Source organism: Orycteropus afer, unplaced genomic scaffold, assembly GCF_000298275.1.
Source record: "Orycteropus afer afer isolate SDZICR_OR568_19922 unplaced genomic scaffold, OryAfe1.0 scaffold00136, whole genome shotgun sequence".
In the NCBI taxonomy this organism is placed as follows: domain Eukaryota; kingdom Metazoa; phylum Chordata; class Mammalia; order Tubulidentata; family Orycteropodidae; genus Orycteropus; species Orycteropus afer.
In genome coordinates this window covers 3,314,530-3,331,417 of record NW_006921723.1, presented here as the reverse complement: position 1 = coordinate 3,331,417, position 16,888 = coordinate 3,314,530, and the positions used below count along the sequence as shown (strand labels likewise).

Sequence of the window (16,888 nt, the reverse complement as noted above, 5' to 3'; positions counted from 1 at the left end):
ATTTGGGGGGAAAAGAAAGTTCTGGAACTAGATAGAGGTGGTGGTGGCAGGCTTATTCTTGTGCCTTGTGATGTATTAAAACCCATTGCAGTCACCTTGACTGCAGCTCCTGGTGACTCCACGTTTGTCAGTGTAGAATTGTATCGCATAGAGTTTTCAGTGGCTTTTTTTTTTTTTTTTTTCATTGTGATTTGGGTGAAAGTTTACAGAGCAAATTCATTCTCCATATAGCAGTTCATACACATTTTGTTTCATGACATTGACTGCAGTCCCCACAGTGTAACAGCTCTCTTCCCACTTCCTCCCTGTAGTTACCTCTTCCCTGTGTCCTTCTTTCCTGTGCATTCCTGCCCCTTGAGCTATCTCCCTGTGCAAACACTGCCCTTCTGTTCTCCCACAATTGATCCTTCTAAGGAGTTGTAGCTACCTGATATAAAAGTTCACCCCCCTTATGCCTGTCTGTTGTTTGGCTGGAAGCTTAGGGAGTAAGTTCAATTCCAGACCTGAAGGGTAACTGGGGGCCATAGACTCAGGGTCTCACCAGGCTCTAGCAAACCAGTAAACCTGGTCTTTTTTATGATTTTGAATTTTGTTCCACATTGTTCTCCCAGGATCTCCTGCACTGATCCCTTTCTGAGTGGTTGACAGTGGTAGCCGGGCACCATCTAGTTTTTCTGGTCTCGTGGCCATATAGGCTGAGGATCACTGGTGCACTAGTCCCTTGCACTAATTGTTTCCATGCGTCTTTTGTTTTCTTCATTCTTCTTAGCCCTGGATGAGGAGAGACCCATTTGTTGCATCCTAGACGGCTGCTTTCAAGCTTTTAACACCCCAGTTGCTACTCACCAAGGTAGGATGTGGAATGATGCTTTTGTGTGGTGGTTTTTGGAAGCACATTACCAGGACTTTCTTCCAAGGCATCTGTGGGTGGACTTGAAATTCCAGCCTTTCGGTTAGCAGCCAAGTGCAAACCGTTTGCATCACTGATGCAGGGGACCTTGTGATTGTATGAAATGCCCCTAAATTCTTCACTTTATAATGGTTGACTTTATGTTAGGTGAATTGCACCTAAAAAAAAAAGGTGGGGGAACTTCACCCCAAATCCTCTTCCCAGAAATAACCACTACCACGAGCATTTCCTTGGAGTCTTTTCCATTCTCAGTGTGTCTTGTTCACGGGTGGGGTTCAATGGGATGAGGTGCTTTCATTGTGGGCACAGCTTCTACACATCAGCTCCCCACTGGAACCTGGAGCTTGCCACCTGCTCCCTTGCAGCAGCCCCGGCTTCCTGACTCCTTCCACAGGCATGTCTGTGGGAGGCTGCCACAGTGTCCCCCAAATCTTGAGGTCAGCCCTGGTGTCAACATTCCTAATCTCAGTACGTTTGCAACATCTGCTGTGTGCCAGGTGGACAGGTGGATCTGAATGCCTCATGTGGGTGAACTTGTTTAAAATTTTTTCATTACAAAAACTGTTTTATTGCAATAAGATATACATAACATAAAATTTGCCATTTCATTCATTTTTAAGTGTACGTTTCAGTAGTATTAAACACATTCAGTGTTGTATAACCATTGCTATCATGTGTGTCCCTATCTTTATTGTCATCTCAAACAGAAACTCTATACCCGTTAAACAATAAGCACATTGATTCCGAGTCAAGTTGATTCCAACTCCCGGTGACCCCACTGGATCAGAGTAGAACTGTGTGCTTTGTAGGCTTTTCTGATTTTTCAGAGGCAGATTGCCAGGCCTTTCTTTCAAAGTGCCTCTGGGTGGACGCAAACCTACAGCCTTTTGGTGAGCAGCTAAGTGTGTTCACAGTTTGCACAGCCCAGGGACTCCCATTAAACAGTACTCCTAGTTACCCCGTCTGGCTCCTGGTAACCACTAATCTACTTTCTGCCTCTATGAATTTGCCTATTCTCAGTTGTTGTTGTTGTTGTTGTTGGTAAGTGCTGTCAAGTCGGTTCTGAGTCATAGCAACCCTACATACAACGGAACGAAACACTGCCCGGTCCTGCGTCAGCCTCACAAGCCTTGCTGTACCTGAGCCCCTCATTGCAGCTCCTGTGTCAGTCTGTCTTGTTGAGGGCCTTCCCCTTTTCCATTAACTCTCCACTTTCCAAGCCTGATATCCTTCTCCAGGGAACGGCCCTTTCTGACAACATGACCGAAGTAGGTGAAATGAAGTCTAGCCATTCTCACTTCCAAGGAGCATTTCAGCTACACTGCTTCTGGGACAGATTTGATCATTCTTCTGGCAGTCCATGGTATTTTCAGTATTCTTCGCCAACATCACAACTCAAAGGCATCAACTCTTTTTCGGTCTTTATTCATTGTCCAGCTTTCACGTGCGTATGAGGTGATTGAAAATACCATTCTCAGTACTTCAGACAAATGGAATCTTGGTTTTTGTGTCTAAAGCTGATATTTTCAAGGTTCATCCAGGTTGTAGCATGTATCAGAGTTTCATTTTTCTTTATGGCTGGGTAATACTCCATTGTGTGGAAGGACCACACTGTGTTTCTCCATCTCCTGGTGCACATGTGTATTGTTTCCACCTTTTGGTTGCTGTGAATAGTGCTGCAGTGAACATGGTCGTGCAAGCATCTGTTTGAGTCCCTGCTTTCAAGGTTAACTCATTTCGTCTCTTGACAGCATTGAGGAGTGGGTCCTGTCACTGTCCCCACTGTGCACAAGGTGAAACTGAGGCCAAAGAAGGTTAGGTGGCCTGAGGGCTGTGGTTTCCGGAGTGGAGTCCGTCCACACCTTGTGGTTTTGCCCCCAGGCCACCTTCTCTTCCCATAGAATTGGTCCGAGAGTGTCTATTGAGCATTTCTGCCCCCTTGGGCTGGGCTGGGGCAGAGGATGCCATGGTCCCCAGAGAAGACCTGGGTGCTTCCCCCTTTATCTCCCACCCAGTGCCTGGCTAGGGTCTGTTGGGGGCCAGCAGAGGACAGAAGGGTGGCTGGAGTTCCTGGCCCCACTGTTGACCCTGCACACCGTCCTCTCTCCCACCAAGGTTGCACCATCCAGCCTGGGACAATGGGGAGGAAAAAAATCCAGATCTCACGCATTCTCGACCAAAGGAACCGGCAGGTCAGTTCCTGGAGGTGGGGAGCAGTGGGTTAGGGAAATGGCCTGCCTAGCATGAGGCGCCACCTGGACAGAGGCTTGGCCGTTTTGGAGACCTTCAAGTAAAAGTCATGGTTAGAACTCAGGAAATGAGGAAAAGGAGGAGTTTGGATCCTGCATCAAGGGTTTGAGATTTAGCATCTGCTCATTTTCATGGTAATTTACTCATTTATTCTCTCTGATGATGGGAGCCCCAGGCATAAGTGAGATGGAGCTGGACATAGTCACACCCAACCCCATGGGCCAGAGTAAGGCTCAGGGCTGGGGAAGCCCAGAGAGGGAGTGTGGGCCCTGCCTGGGAGAACAAGGAAAGCATCCCAAAGGAGTGGACAGTTTGGGCTGGATTTTGAAGCATGAATAGGAGTTTGCCAGGTTGAGCCATTAGAAAGTGCAGACAGAAAAACAGTATAGCAGAGGCACAGGCATGTTCAGGGAATGCTAAGGCCCCCCGCCTCCCTCATCCCATGCCAAATTCATGTCTCCTCCCACTCTTGCCTGTGGGTCCAGGTGACGTTCACCAAGCGGAAGTTTGGGCTGATGAAGAAGGCCTACGAGCTGAGCGTGCTCTGTGACTGTGAGATTGCCCTCATCATCTTCAATAGCGCCAACCGCCTCTTTCAGTATGCTAGCACAGACATGGATCGCGTGCTGCTGAAGTACACGGAGTACAGCGAGCCCCACGAGAGCCGCACCAACACGGACATCCTCGAGGTACCCAGGCTCCCTCCTGCCCACGTGGCCCAGCACACACTGCATGGGCCAAGTCCGTTGACTCCTGGTTTGCACACATGTCTGGTGGGCATTGAGTCTGGTAAAAGCAGGCTTGGGGGTGCAGAGGGCCCTTCAAGGGCAGCTGCCTAGACAGTGTACATGAAGAACGTCAGCTGCTGTGGCACATACATTGTGCCATTTTGGTGAGCAGTTGGTCAGCACCATCTGCAGGCAGGGACAGGAGGCTCAGAGGAGTTCTTACCACTTGCCAAGGTTACATAGCAAGTATGTGGAGGAGGCAGAATTAGAACCCAGGTCTGTCTCCAGAATGTGTGCTCTTTTTTTTAATTTTTGAAAAAAGCCTTTATATTGTAATTTGGGTGAAAATTTATAAAGCTAATTCATTTTCCATTCAACAGCTCATATATATTTTGTTTTGTGACATTTTTCATTGATTACAATCCTGACAATGTAACAGCTCTCTTCCCACTTCCTCCCTGTGGTTACCTTTTCCCTGTGTCCTTCTTTCCTGTGCATTCCTGCCCGCTGGACTTTCTCCCTGTGCAAATGCTGCCTTTCTGATCTCCCATGGTTGATTGTTCTAAAGAGTGCACCTCCCTGGTCTAATTGTTCACCTTGTAGGCCTGTCTCTTGTTTGGCTGAGAGTGAGTTCAATTCCAGGCCCAAAGGGTAACTAGAAGCCATCATCTAAGGGTTTCACCACTCTCTATCAGACCAGTAAGCCTGGTCTTTTTTTTTATGATTTTGAGTTTTGTTCTATATTTTCCTCCCACTCTATCCAGGAGCTCCAATTTTGATCCCTTTCCAAGTGGTTGGCAGTGGTAGCCAGGCACCACCATCTAGTTTTTCTGGTCTCAGGGTCGTGTAGGCTGAGGTTCCCATGGTCCACTACCAGGATGTGTGCTGTTAGACTACTGTTGGGATAAATAAGTAAGAGAGAAAGAAGGAGACAGGGAGAGAGGGGGAGTCAGAGACAGAAGGGAAGAGAGAGAGAAAGATAGAGGCAGAGAGAAGAAGAGAGATGGAGAGGAAGAAATAGAGAGGGAGGGAGAGGCGGAGACTAAGAGAGACAGGCTAAGATAGACATGGAACAGCAGAAACAGGAGAGAGAGGAAAAAAAAAACAGAGAGAGAGAGACAGAGAGGAGAGAGACACAGGGGGGAGAGAGAGAGACCGAGGAAGAGATGGAGAGGCAGAGCTGAGGCGCAGACAGACATGCAGACAGGGAGGGGGGGCCTGAGCTCCTTGAGATTGTCTCTCTAGGGCTTGGCTGTCTCATCTGTACATAGAGAAAAAGAGAAGCAGGGAGAGACTGAGGGAGACAGAGATGGAGCAGGCCATCTGGGACCTCGGGAGCGTTCTGAGTCCAGGTGTCCTTGGAGAAAGTGGCCCTGGCACCAGCTGGCTCAGTCCCACAGCAGCTCAGGTGGGCAGAGTTAGCATTCTGTGAAGTAGAATGTTCACCTGCAATGCGGAAGCTGGACTCGGGCCAGGGCTGCATCCCAGGACCCTCAGTGTCTGGGAGGCACGGGGAGGATGTGGGCCGGCAGTACCTAGGAGGCCATGCAGGAGAGGCTGTGAAGTCTTCCTCAGCCCTCATTCTGCCAACATTTATTAAGCACCTGCTGCATGTTGGGCCCTCTGGCTGCATGTGTGGGTGGAATGGAGGTCCCTGAGTCATGCTCACGAGCAGTATTTGAACAAGAGCCAGCAGGCCAGGGTGGACCTCAGCCCCTGCTGTGTGACCTTGGCAGGTCTATTGTCCTCTCTGTTCCCAGGGAGGGACAGTCTCTCCCTTCCTTTATCACAGTGCCTGGCACACAGTTGGAATTCCATACATGGTAACTCAACTGGGGTTTTTGCCTGGAGCAAATTATGCCTACCTTGTACCCACCATACAATTGGAACTTCAAACAAACAAACTCAAACTTATTGCCATTTTGTCTATTCTGACTCATAACGACCATATAGCACAGAGTAAAACTGCCTCATAAGGTTTCCAAGGCTGTAAATCTTTATGGACAAAGACAGCCACATCTTTCTCCTGCAGAGCAGCTGGTGAGTTAGCAAACTTTTTGGTTAGCTGCTTAATGCTTAAACCACTGCACCACTTCCCCTCCAGTTGGAACTTACTGGATGGTAACTCACTGGGATTTTGGTCAATGGGGTTAGGCTGGAGCATGCTGTACTTGCACTCCACCTTGCCCACAGAGCTGGGTGGCTAAGGTCTCACAGAATCAGTTCCTGGCTAGGGGGTTGAGGGTCTACTCCATTGTCTTCTGTGCCCACAGACACTGAAGCGGAGGGGTGTGGGCCTTGATGGGCCAGAGCTGGAGCAAGACGAGGGGTCTGATGGGCCAGGAGAAAAGCTGCGGAGGCTGGCGGGTGACGGCGGCAATCCAGCCCTGCCCCGACCCCGCCTTTACGTAAGTGACTTCTGCTCCACCGTGATTGAGGTTCCTAGACCCAGTGGTTGAGGTTTGAGACTGAGGGACAGACCCTGGGCCAGAGGAGCCTAGAGTTTGGGTATGGGTAGGTAGGGAAGGTTTCCTTGAGGAGTGGGCACTGTAGCAGGGGCTTTGAAGAATGATTAAGAGTTGGGTAGGTAATCAGTTTTTTCTTTGTTGCTTTGATTTGTCAAACATCCCAAGCAGCCCTGTTGGTGCCCATCCCATGCTGAATGAGCAGCCTCTGCTCTGGGTTTAGTTGTTGAGACAGCTAGACCCAGGCTTCTGTAGCCCTGTGGGGTTTGGTATAGAACTGAGGGAAGGGTGTGGGGAGCCCAGAGGGAGAGGCAGCCAGGCATGCTGATGGTAGATGTCGGTCCCTGAGCTCCTTGGGACTTTGTCCCTAGGCTTTGGTCCCCCCGCTCATCCTTCCACCCACCCAGCTGACCAGTCCTTCCTCTCTCTGCCCATAGCCAGCAGCCCCAGCTATGCCCAGCCCAGACATGGTGTATGGGGCCTTGCCCCCACCGGCCTGTGACCCCAATGGACTCGGAGAGGCCCTGCCTGCCCAAAGCCACCCGTCCCCCTTCCGGCCAGCAGCACCCAAAGCTGGGCCTGCAGGTGAGTATGGGCAATGGGCCCTGAGGCCCTGCAGAGTTTCGTGGGTGGTCAGGTACATCTTGGCACTGGTGCAGTCTGGCTGGACCTCACAGTCCTCTCTCTGGGGGTCTCCCCTCCCCCAGGCCTGGTGCATCCTCTATTCTCCCGGAGCCACCTCACCAGCAAGACACCACCCCCCCTGTACCTGGCAGCAGAGAGCCGTAGGCCAGACCTGCCTGGGGGCTTGGCTGGGGGCTGTGGAGGGCTGAGCACCTCGGTGAGTGAAGGGGAAGGCAGAGTGGGCCACCAGGGCAGATAGCCTGGGTATGTGCCTCAGCGTCCTCCTCACCTGCTCTCCCCACAGAGAGGCCTCTACAGCAGCCTGCAGAGCCCGTGCTCAGGTGTAGCCCCTGGACCCCCACTTGGTGGCTTTCCCTTCCTTCCAGCTGGTCCTCCAGGTATGCACCACCATCCTGCTGTGTTGTGGGAGAGGCATCTACATACCTGCCTGCTGGGGTCCACACTCCCTCATCCACTGAGACTAAAAATTGGCTGATCAGATGGGTTAGGCTTGGGCCAACATTTCTCTGAAGCCCAGGACTCAGTCTACCCCTTCTGCCCCCCAGAATATGGTCTGGGAGACCCCCCACCGCCCCCTGGCTTGCTGCAGCCCCCTGCCCTGGCCCCCTGGCAGCCCTCGAGAGGGGATGGACCCACTGCCGCCACCACCCAGCCCAGGTAAGCATCCTAGCTGTTTCCCTCTTCAGAGTCGGGCCCTGGGTAGGGCCCCTCTGGGTCCTCGGAAACCCCAGGCTCTGCTGCCCTCCAGTGGCCATTCCTGGTACCGCAAGCCCCTCCCGCCTCTCCCTGGATGGGTGGGCGGCTATTTTGGAGGCCCCAGGAGGGCCGCCGCCTCCTCCTTTCCCAGGGTCCCCTGGCCGAGCCTGGCCCCCCTCCCTTCCAGTCTCGCTAAGCTCATGTCCTTTTCTCTCTCCCCGTGCAGCGCAGGACGCGGCCTGGGTGAGGAGGGCGCCCCCGCCCGCGGCGCCTCCCCGCCGAATCTCCCAGTCAGCGTCAAGTCCGAGCGCGTCTCGCCGGCCCCCGGGGGCCCCGGCGACTTTCCCAAGACCTTCCCCTTCCCACTGCTCTTGGCCCGGCCCCTGGCAGAACCGCTACGACCCGGGCCCCCCCTGCGTCGGCTGCCCTCGGGGGACGGCTGGCCTCGGTAGGGCCGGGTGGGCCGGGCACCCACGCGGGATGGGCGAAGGACGTGGGACCCCTGCCGCCAGGCCTCGTCAGAAATGATCCAGCCGTGAGGCTCTCTCCGCGTGCTGGGCACGGGGGGCTGGATTCATCCACCATCGCGGGCTTGCCTTCCCCCCTTTCTGTGTGTCTGTCCACCAATAAAACAGGCGCGGCATCAGTGGAGCAGACTGTACCTGTCGCCGCCCAGAGTCCAGCCCTCTCTCCAGCACCTACCTGGCTTTGGGTTCCCCCCCTTCATCTGACCCTGAGACTTGAAGGCCTGTGGGGTATCTGAGAGGTGACCTTAGGAAGGCCGTTAGTGTGTAGGAAAGAGAGATGCAGAGATCTCACGCAGGCTACCCCATGGACAGACCGCTGGGGGGCTCTGGGAGACAGGCATTGTGGGGTGGGCGGCCCGAGGGGTGAGGGGCTAGGGGCTAGGTGCCTTAATTAACCCCCTCACTCTAGCCTGCCCTTGAGTGTGGGCGGAGTCAGGGATCTGGGAGCCCCAGAGCACCAGGAGCAAAGAGCCGCGGTGCCGGGTGCGTGTCCGTCTTCCGCTCTCCCCCCAAAGTAGCCTTAGTGAGTCTTCCTTGGCTCGTCCTAGGGAGAAAGTAGACCTCCCCCAGCTGCACCCCTACCCCCACCCCCGCCAAGTGTGTCCGCGCCCTCCGCTCTAAGCCACCATCAACTTCTTGCAGCGCCAACGCAAGAGCCATGCAGTTGCTGGTCTTTCTTCCTGGACTACCTTCCTCAACCCCGAACTCGCCTTCTTTTTAAGTTTTCCTATCCCACCCAATCCGGCCCAGCTCCGCCCCCTCCGGCTCAGCTCCGTGCAGCCTCCTCTAGGAAGCCCTCCGTACTGCCTCAGAGAGATGACTGACTGCTAAAGTAAGCAGACAAGGAGCAGACATCACAAATTTGGACAGGAAAGTGGAAAATAAGAGGTTTGACGTCAGTGCTTATAAGATCCTGCCCCCGCTTGCCCGGTCGGCGGGATCCAGCTCTGCCAGAGGTGGGCGGGGCATTTTAACTGACAACTCCACTGACGTTGGAACACAGTGTGAGAGTCCCTACCGGAAGGAGCAATGTGGGCCCTGTCCACCGCCAGGGAGCTGACTGGCAGCCCTTCAGATCTCGACTTGTCACCCCCACACGCCACCGAGGAGTTGCTTCAGGAAAACCAAAGCCTCGCATTCCACCGTTAGTGCGCACAGACTGAGCGGGGCTACAGAGGGGAGGAGCAAAAGGGAGCCTAGAAATCCGTGACGGCACCTCTGGAATTTAATCCCTCCCCCGAAGCACCCTCAGCCTAGGCTTCTGGGATGGACTTCTGGGAGGAGCCAAAGTGTGCAGGATGAAAAACTATTTTTAATGGGCGGGGACACTCATTTGGCCATGGTGTATTGAGCGCAGTCCACTTGCCATAGTCATGCTATCCACGTGGTCTCTTCGGAGACTCCCCCCTCCCAAGAAAGTCAGGGCTTGGGACCCCAGTGTCCAGAAGGAAGGACTTGGTCTGACTTGGTTTGTAAAAGGCTCCCTTCCTCCTCTGGGCTCCCTGCAGAGGAGGGACTTGGAAGGACAGAGTTGGGAGCGTCATGGGGTCCTGGGAGGTTGGAGGGGCCTGTGCTGGCAGAGTGGAGTTTTGTGAATGCGTTTGAGGCAGATCCATGATGCCCCGTGGGTGGCTCAAAGGTGGGGGCATCCTGGGAGACTCCAGCTCTCTGACCTGCACTCCTGGAAATGCCCCCTTTCTACTTTCCACGCTGGGGAAGCCTGCAGAAAGGGGCCGTTTCGGGGGAAAGCAAGGCCTCTGCGTGTGTGAGTTATAAAAGATCTGTTACCCAGCTTAGACTGCGGTCCTAAATCCTACCCACCTTCCCTTCTAGCCTACTCAAAGAGGGGTGAGCTACTGTCCCCCCACAAACAGTGGACACAGGGTTCAGCCACACATGCATCCCCTGTCACCTGCCACGGTAGGCACTGTTGTGGCATGCACATGGCTGATCCCCCCCACATGTGCAAATTCTCCACCCAGGTCACTTTTCTTGGGACACCTGGTCACAAGGACCCTGGCCATCCACACGGGAGCAAAGCTGCCCGCCTGGTGGCCCCTGCGGTATCAAAGGTAGTCCTAGAACTCTATGCACTCAGACACAGGTGTGGGGATGGAGGAGGAGGAAAAGAGCGGCTAAGGGGACTGGTCCCCTGGGGAAATTGAGGAATGACTAGGGTCTCCTAGATCCTGGATCTCACCCCCTCAGTGGACAGGAAGCGAGACCCTTCTCTGTAGTCAGTACTCACAAGCTAAACGCTCAGTGTGTGGTTGGTACGTTGGCAGGCTGCTTTACATACCTGGGGGTACCCAGGGCGGGTGGGGGTGGTTTTGCTTTCCCTTCCCTGGGAGGCTGCACTTACGCCTTTTACCACTAGATGGCGCTTAACAGCGTGCTTTGGTTTCAGAGCTCCCCATCAAGAAGCAAAACAAAAAGATAACACAAGTAACAAAACAAAATCCATCTGGGACCCACCCCAGATATTCAGGCTGTGAGCCTGGGAACCCAGAGGATTCCTTGTGTAATAGTATGTGTACATCTCTGGGTGATCTGGGCTGAGAACATCTCTGGGATTAGACCCCTGCTCTGCCCTGGCTGGCTCTGTGGGTCTGCCCTTGAACGAGAGAGAATGGACGTTTGGGTGGAAGCACCCTGTCGTCAAGCTGTTCTAAGGATACAGCTGTCAGCCAGGCGCCAGGCAGGCCTGGCTCTGTCAGGAGTTGAGTCACTGGTGGGAAGCCCTCGTAGAAGCACGACCTCCTCACAAATGCAGTGGTGGGGGTCATGGTGCAGCCACTGGGCGTCCATCAGAGAGCTGAGAGATGTTGCAAAAAGCGTCTGGGGTGGCGGCATCTGCCCTCTAGTTTCACAAAACCAAACTCACTGCCGGTTGAGTCGGAGCGAACTCATAGCAACTTCTTGGGTTTCCCAGGCGTTACCTCTACGGAGAATCAGCAGCATCAGCCAATGAGACAGAGGTCAGCCATGCCACCCTCCTCCAACCATTCTTACCAATTCTGGCCCCAACCATCCTTCCCACGGCACTCTCTACTTTTCTGCTGAGTTTGATCATTTGTTTCACTAGCCACACAGAACTCACAGACAATATTGACCATTATGGGATTTATTAGGAAAATCATAGATCACAACTCAGGATACAGTTCTTCACTCAGGACAGCTTCTCAAGTGCCACAGGCACACTTCCCTCTGGCCTTGGCCTCTGCCCTGCTCAGGCCAGAGTTAGAAAGCTCTTCTAGCTTGCTGAATAGATGCCCAGAAAGGCATCTGCCCGCAAGCCCCCTGCCTGAAGGCACTCAGCTCTTTCGTTCCATGGGCTGGAAAGCCTACTGCTCTGTTGATCTGTCTCATGCCAGTCTCCTGGTTCTGCTGCCGCTGGCTCAGTGCAGGGATTCAGGTCCCAGGGACGTGCTCCACTCCTAGCTCTTCTTTCTTGATGGTGGTGATCACTTTCCAGCTCACTTTAAGCCTAGTGGGATGGTAAAACTGACCAATCCCATGTTAGTCTTCCATACACCTTATTTGCATAGTTCCACCCCCACAAGAGGAGCTCTGGTAGCATAGTGCCTAAGGCACTTGACTGCTAACCAGAAGGCTGGCAGTTCAAACCCACCAGCCACTCCTCAGAAGGAAGGTTGGGCAATCTACTTCCATAGTGATACTACCTCGGTAACCCAAGGAGGGGTCACTATGAGTCAGGTCCGACTCGACGGCACATAACAACAACAACAACAACACCCCCACAAGAGTGCCATGTACCTTACTTACTTTACTAAGAAGCTAACAAATCTGTCCTGGATGAAGTGCACCTAGAATGCTCCTTGGAAGCAAGAATGGCTAGACTTTATCTCACCTGCTTTGGTCATGTTGTCAGGAAGAACTATTCCCTGGAGAAGGATATCATGCTTGGTAAAGCAGAGGGTCAGCAAAAAAAAGAGAGACCCTCAACAAGATGAATTGGCACAGTGGCTGCAATGGTGGGCTCAAGTGTAGCAAGGATTGTGAGGATGGTGCAGGACTGGACAGGATTTCATTCTGCTGTACTTAGGGTCGCTGTGAGTTGGAGCTGACTCGACGGCACCTAACAAGAAGAAGCTATCCAATCCCTTTTGGGGGGCCACAAGCACCTCACATTGGTGTGGTCCCACCCAGTCATCTGGCGGGAGTCACAAAGACTATAGCTCGAAGAGCCATATGAAGTCATTCCACAGCACAGATGTCTTTTCAGCAGGGCAGGCCGGGGACGGGATCTGTTGTTCTGGAGTAGATTCCAACCCACAGGAACCCCATGTGTTACAGGGTAGAACTGGGCTTCATAGGGTTTTCTGGGCTGTAACCTTAATGGAAGCAGATTGCCACACCTTTGTTCCACAGCACCGCTAGGTGAGTTTGAACCATCAACCTTTCAGTTAGCAGTTGAACACAAACTGTTTGCACTACCCTATACCTTGTGTTTTCAGAACCACCACAAATAGCTATGGTGGGACGGTCCAGAATGTTGAATAAGAGTGATGTAGGTCAGAGGATGTGGGACAGACAGGGAACACCTAGTGAGGAGGAGGGAACCTGGGATACTCAGTGTGGAATAAAGAATGTGGATTTGCCCAATGGAGAATAGAGAATAAGACATGTCCAACATTGTTGTTATTGTTATTTGCCATTGAGTCAGACCTGACTCAAAGTGACCCTTCTTTGAGTTTCCGAGCAGTATCACTATGGAAATAGATTGCCCAATCTTCCTTCCGAGGAGTGGCTGGTGGGTTTGAACCACTAGCCTTCTGGTTAGCAGTCAAGTGCTTTAGGCACTATGCTACCAGAGCTCCAACATAGAGCATGCAATATGGCACATCCAATGAGAGGGTGAAGTGGGGTGTGTGTGTGTTCAGTGTAGAACAGGGAAGGGGAGTGGTTCTAATGTAAACCAGACATGTTGGAGAAACAAACAGCAAGAGGTAGAGTTGATGGTACTTCCACTGTAGAACGCATGACATTGCCTTTTGCCCTGAGGGACTTGGGAGTCATGGAGCGTTCTGAGCCTCTGCTCATGTGCCCTCTGCTCAGGGGAAGCCCACTGTGGGGATGGGGAGGGCACTGAAAGCCAGAGACCCAAGGAGGAGGAGACCGCTGGCAGTGATGATGGTGGCTGGACAAGAGAAGACCGAGTTGGACTTTTGCTCCCCTTGGGTTGGGGAGTCATAATGAGGTACTGATGGACCAGATGAGGGATGGGAGTGTGAAGGAGGTATTGAGCTGACTTCAGAGTTTGTGGCTGAGCTCCTGGAAGGATGGAGCTGCTGTTTTCTTAGGCAGGGAGGAGTGGAGGTGATCAGAGAGAGGATGTGTTGCTCAGTGGGGCCTGTATGCATGTGAATTATCTATGGGACATCTACATAGGGGTGCTGTGGTGCAGCTGGAATCATGAATTATAGAGGTTAAGGTGTCAGGTGGAGATTTGGGCTCCTCAGAGACTCAATGGAGTCCCTGGGTGAAGCACACGGTGAACATGCTGGGCTGTTAATCATAAGGTTGAAGGTTCAAATCCACCCAGAGGCATCTTGGAAGAAAGGTGATTCCCCCACCCCCCACACCTGCTGGAGACAGCACATGAGCTGTCTGCTGCACAGTGGGCCTGCAGCAAATGCTCTCTAAATCTTCCTTCTTTCCTGCTTCCTTTTAACCAGCACACTCACCCCCTTTTCTCAGGGTCCCCTTCCCAAATCCCAGTTTCCTTTAATCCAACCTGTATGCCTTGTCCCTGAGGGATATCTTGTGGTCCCTGACAATCCCAGAGACTGTCATTGCCAGTCACCTATCCTCTCTTAAGAAGACACTCTGCTCTGTAAATGTTTACCCAAATCACAATAAATTATTATTATTATTATTATTTAAAAAGGACACTCTGGTCCAGAGGACCTATGCCTGGGTCTCCTGGGAGGCATGTCTATCTCCCAGACACATAGGGACTCAGATACAGTAAATGTCCTGCAAACAGAAGCATCTGCATGCGCTCATGAACAGAGGCAAAGTCACCCTTCAGAGACAAGGCACAGCAACGACATGGGCCCCACTTACAGGCACCCATCCCCATAAAGACCCTCAGAGACCTAGCTACATGAAATTTTTTGCTGTCAAGTCAACCTAGACTCATAGCAATCCTGTAGAAGAGAGTAGAACCACCTCATAGGTTTTTGGAAGCTGTAAGTCTTTGTGGAAGCAGATTGCCTCATCTTTCTCCTGTGGAGCAGCTTATGGGTTTGAATTGCCAACCTTTTGATTAGCAGCTGAGCACTTAAACACTGTGTCACCAGGGCTCCTCAGAGACCCAGCTACACCCATATGTCCACACTCACCCATACAAACACAGATGGAAAAACTCAAATGCTAGAAACCCCTTCCTCCAAACTTGAAAGAACCCACTGCCATGGAGTCGATTCTGACTCATAGTGACCCCCATTGAGTTTCTGAGGTGGCAAATGTTTACAGAAGTAGATAGCCTTGCCTTTCTTCAGCATAGTGGCTGGTAGGTTTGAACCATCAACTATCTGGTTAGCAGTCAAATGCCTTAGGCATTGCACCACCAGAGCTTCTTAAGTTGTGAAATACCTGAGGCTGACATTTGATCCTTGATCGAGTTGTGCCTGAAGGTGGAACTTCCTCTATAGAGTTTTCCCTTTTTTGCTTGAGCCCATTTGAGTTGGATGCTTTACGACTTGCAGCTACAGAGTCCTGGCTGGTAGAGATGAATAAGGCTTTTGCCAGGTAGAACAGACTGAGAAAGGAGGCATCTCAAGATGTAAGGACAGCATGTTTACAAACCCCTGAAGGTATGAGATAGCGTGGCTGATGGCAAGCTGCACAATAAAGTGTACAATAGTGCTGATGGTAGGTTTAAGTCAAGCAGTGGTGCTTGAATTTAGTTTGAGCACTTAGGAGTCCAGTCCGTGGGAGCCATTGCTTGTTCTTGATCATGAGCGTTCCAAGTTCGGAACTATTCTATAGGAGACAGTATGTAGCTGTATGAATGTTTTCGCTGTAGAACTGTGAGGTAGGTAGGTGCAGGTGAGAAAACCGAGTCTCAGAGAGGGGCAGGCTTTTGGTTCAGGGCCTCCCATTGCTACCCAAGCACAATCCGGCTTCGAACCGCGGTCCTCACCTGCCAGGCATCCTGGAACTACAGTTCCCTGAATGCGCCGCGCGGAGAGAGCGAGACCTTGTTCCTCGTGACTCGCCCCGATTCTCAGCCTGCTGATTGGTGGCGCGGCCTGCTCATCAGGACGAAGTCGGGCTCTGATTGATCCGGACTCCACGAAATGCCCCGAACTCTGTGGTTCGCGCACTGTGCTCCCCGCCGCCGCCATGGTGAGCCAGGGTCTCGGGCGGTGGGCTGCACGGGATGGGGTCCCGCGGACGGGGTCCCTCTGAGGGGGCTAGGGGCGCTGAGGGTCGGGGTCGCACCGAGAGGTCCGTGGGTCCCTCTGGATCTGAGGTCTCACTGCGGAGACTAGAAGTCCCCAAAAGTCCTGGGGGTCCTGGCGAGTCTCTGGGTAAACTTTGGAGGGCCTAGGGTCTTGCTGGGGGGTCGTGGGGTCCCACGGAGGGGACGAGGAACTTGAGCACATTCGGAGCCTCTCGAGGGGGCCTGGCGTCCTCTTGGAGTCGGGGTCCCAATGGAGTGTGAGAGCCGCGCCGATGGGGTCCTTTGGGACGCCCTGAAAGCTCTGGGAGGCACTGCGGGTATCGGGATGTGCTGAAGGGCCAGGAGGAATCCTGGGGGAGCAGGCCAGGGGTCTGGGTGGCCCCAGGGTGGACCAGGGTCTCAGGTTCGGACACAGCACAGCCGGAACCCCAGGTCTCAGGCGGCTCTGGCTGGAACCCATTGAGTTTATTCTTCAAACTTGGCACCTGTGGTTCAGGCTGGTGCCGGAGGAGGGCGAGGAGACCTCAGCCCCTTGGGTTCCGGCCTGGTCCAGGGGAGGATGGGGACCAGAGGCGGGCGAGAAGGCCTGGCTCTGCCTGGGCGATGGGCCCCGAGGAGGGGCATTGGAGGTGGCCTTGAAGTACGGGCATTGATGGAGGGGGTGGTGAAAGATGGGGAGTCGTTCCAGGCCGGCGTGCCAGGGTGCGAGATGCTGGAGGAGGGGCGGGGCGGGGCCCTGGGAACGGGGCGCGGGAACTTGTAGCTGATCTTAGCAGGTTCTGGGTTTGAGGCAGGTAGGTGCAGGCTTTGAGCTGAGGAGGGACATGGTTGGAAGGTTCGGAAAGATGCGGAGGCAGACGGAATTATTGTTACCACGGTGAAAAAATGCCTAATGAAAACATTCATTACACTCAGTCACTTAAGTCTTTGCCTGAAACGGGTGGTGAGGCTGGCTCTTAGGGAGGCTGATTGCAAGGGAGGAGAAGAGGTCAATGATGGCTCTGCAGGGTGAGGAAGGGGCGAAGCGAAACATTGATGCTGAGAGCTTAAGGGAGACTCCGTGGGTCTTCGTGGACAGGGGCCAGGGTGGGAGACAACTGCTCTGAACGTCTGCCACATGCTGGGCGTATTAGGGGTCCATAGGTGGTCCTGATCAGTGAATGAACAAAACAGGAACGACTCCATTTTCAGATGAGGAAATTGAGGCTCATCAGAGAGGTTAATACTCAAAA

The 16,888-nt window shown here is 53.1% G+C and overlaps 1 protein-coding gene across 1 annotated transcript; it reads left to right on the top strand.

Moving 5' to 3' along the window:
• The first annotated feature begins 3,048 nt into the window (after nucleotides 1-3,048).
• LOC103200805 (myocyte-specific enhancer factor 2B-like) lies at nucleotides 3,049-8,146 on the top strand. The gene is made up of 8 exons (XM_007945377.1): nucleotides 3,049-3,102; nucleotides 3,646-3,849; nucleotides 6,162-6,296; nucleotides 6,791-6,938; nucleotides 7,061-7,194; nucleotides 7,282-7,375; nucleotides 7,544-7,655; nucleotides 7,921-8,146. Exons 1-8 carry the CDS (start codon nucleotides 3,049-3,051, stop codon nucleotides 8,144-8,146), a joined length of 1,107 nt encoding a protein of 368 aa, XP_007943568.1.
• The last annotated feature ends 8,742 nt before the right edge of the window (nucleotides 8,147-16,888 follow it).

Coding starts and splice junctions, on each gene's coding strand:
- LOC103200805 (XM_007945377.1), top strand. CDS start 3,049: ATGGGGAGGAAAAAAATCCAGATCTCACGCATTCTCGACCAAAGGAAC. Junction 3,850..6,161: donor CCAACACGGACATCCTCGAG/GTACCCAGGCTC, acceptor CTGTGCCCACAG/ACACTGAAGCGGAGGGGTGT. Junction 6,939..7,060: donor ACCCAAAGCTGGGCCTGCAG/GTGAGTATGGGC, acceptor CCCCTCCCCCAG/GCCTGGTGCATCCTCTATTC.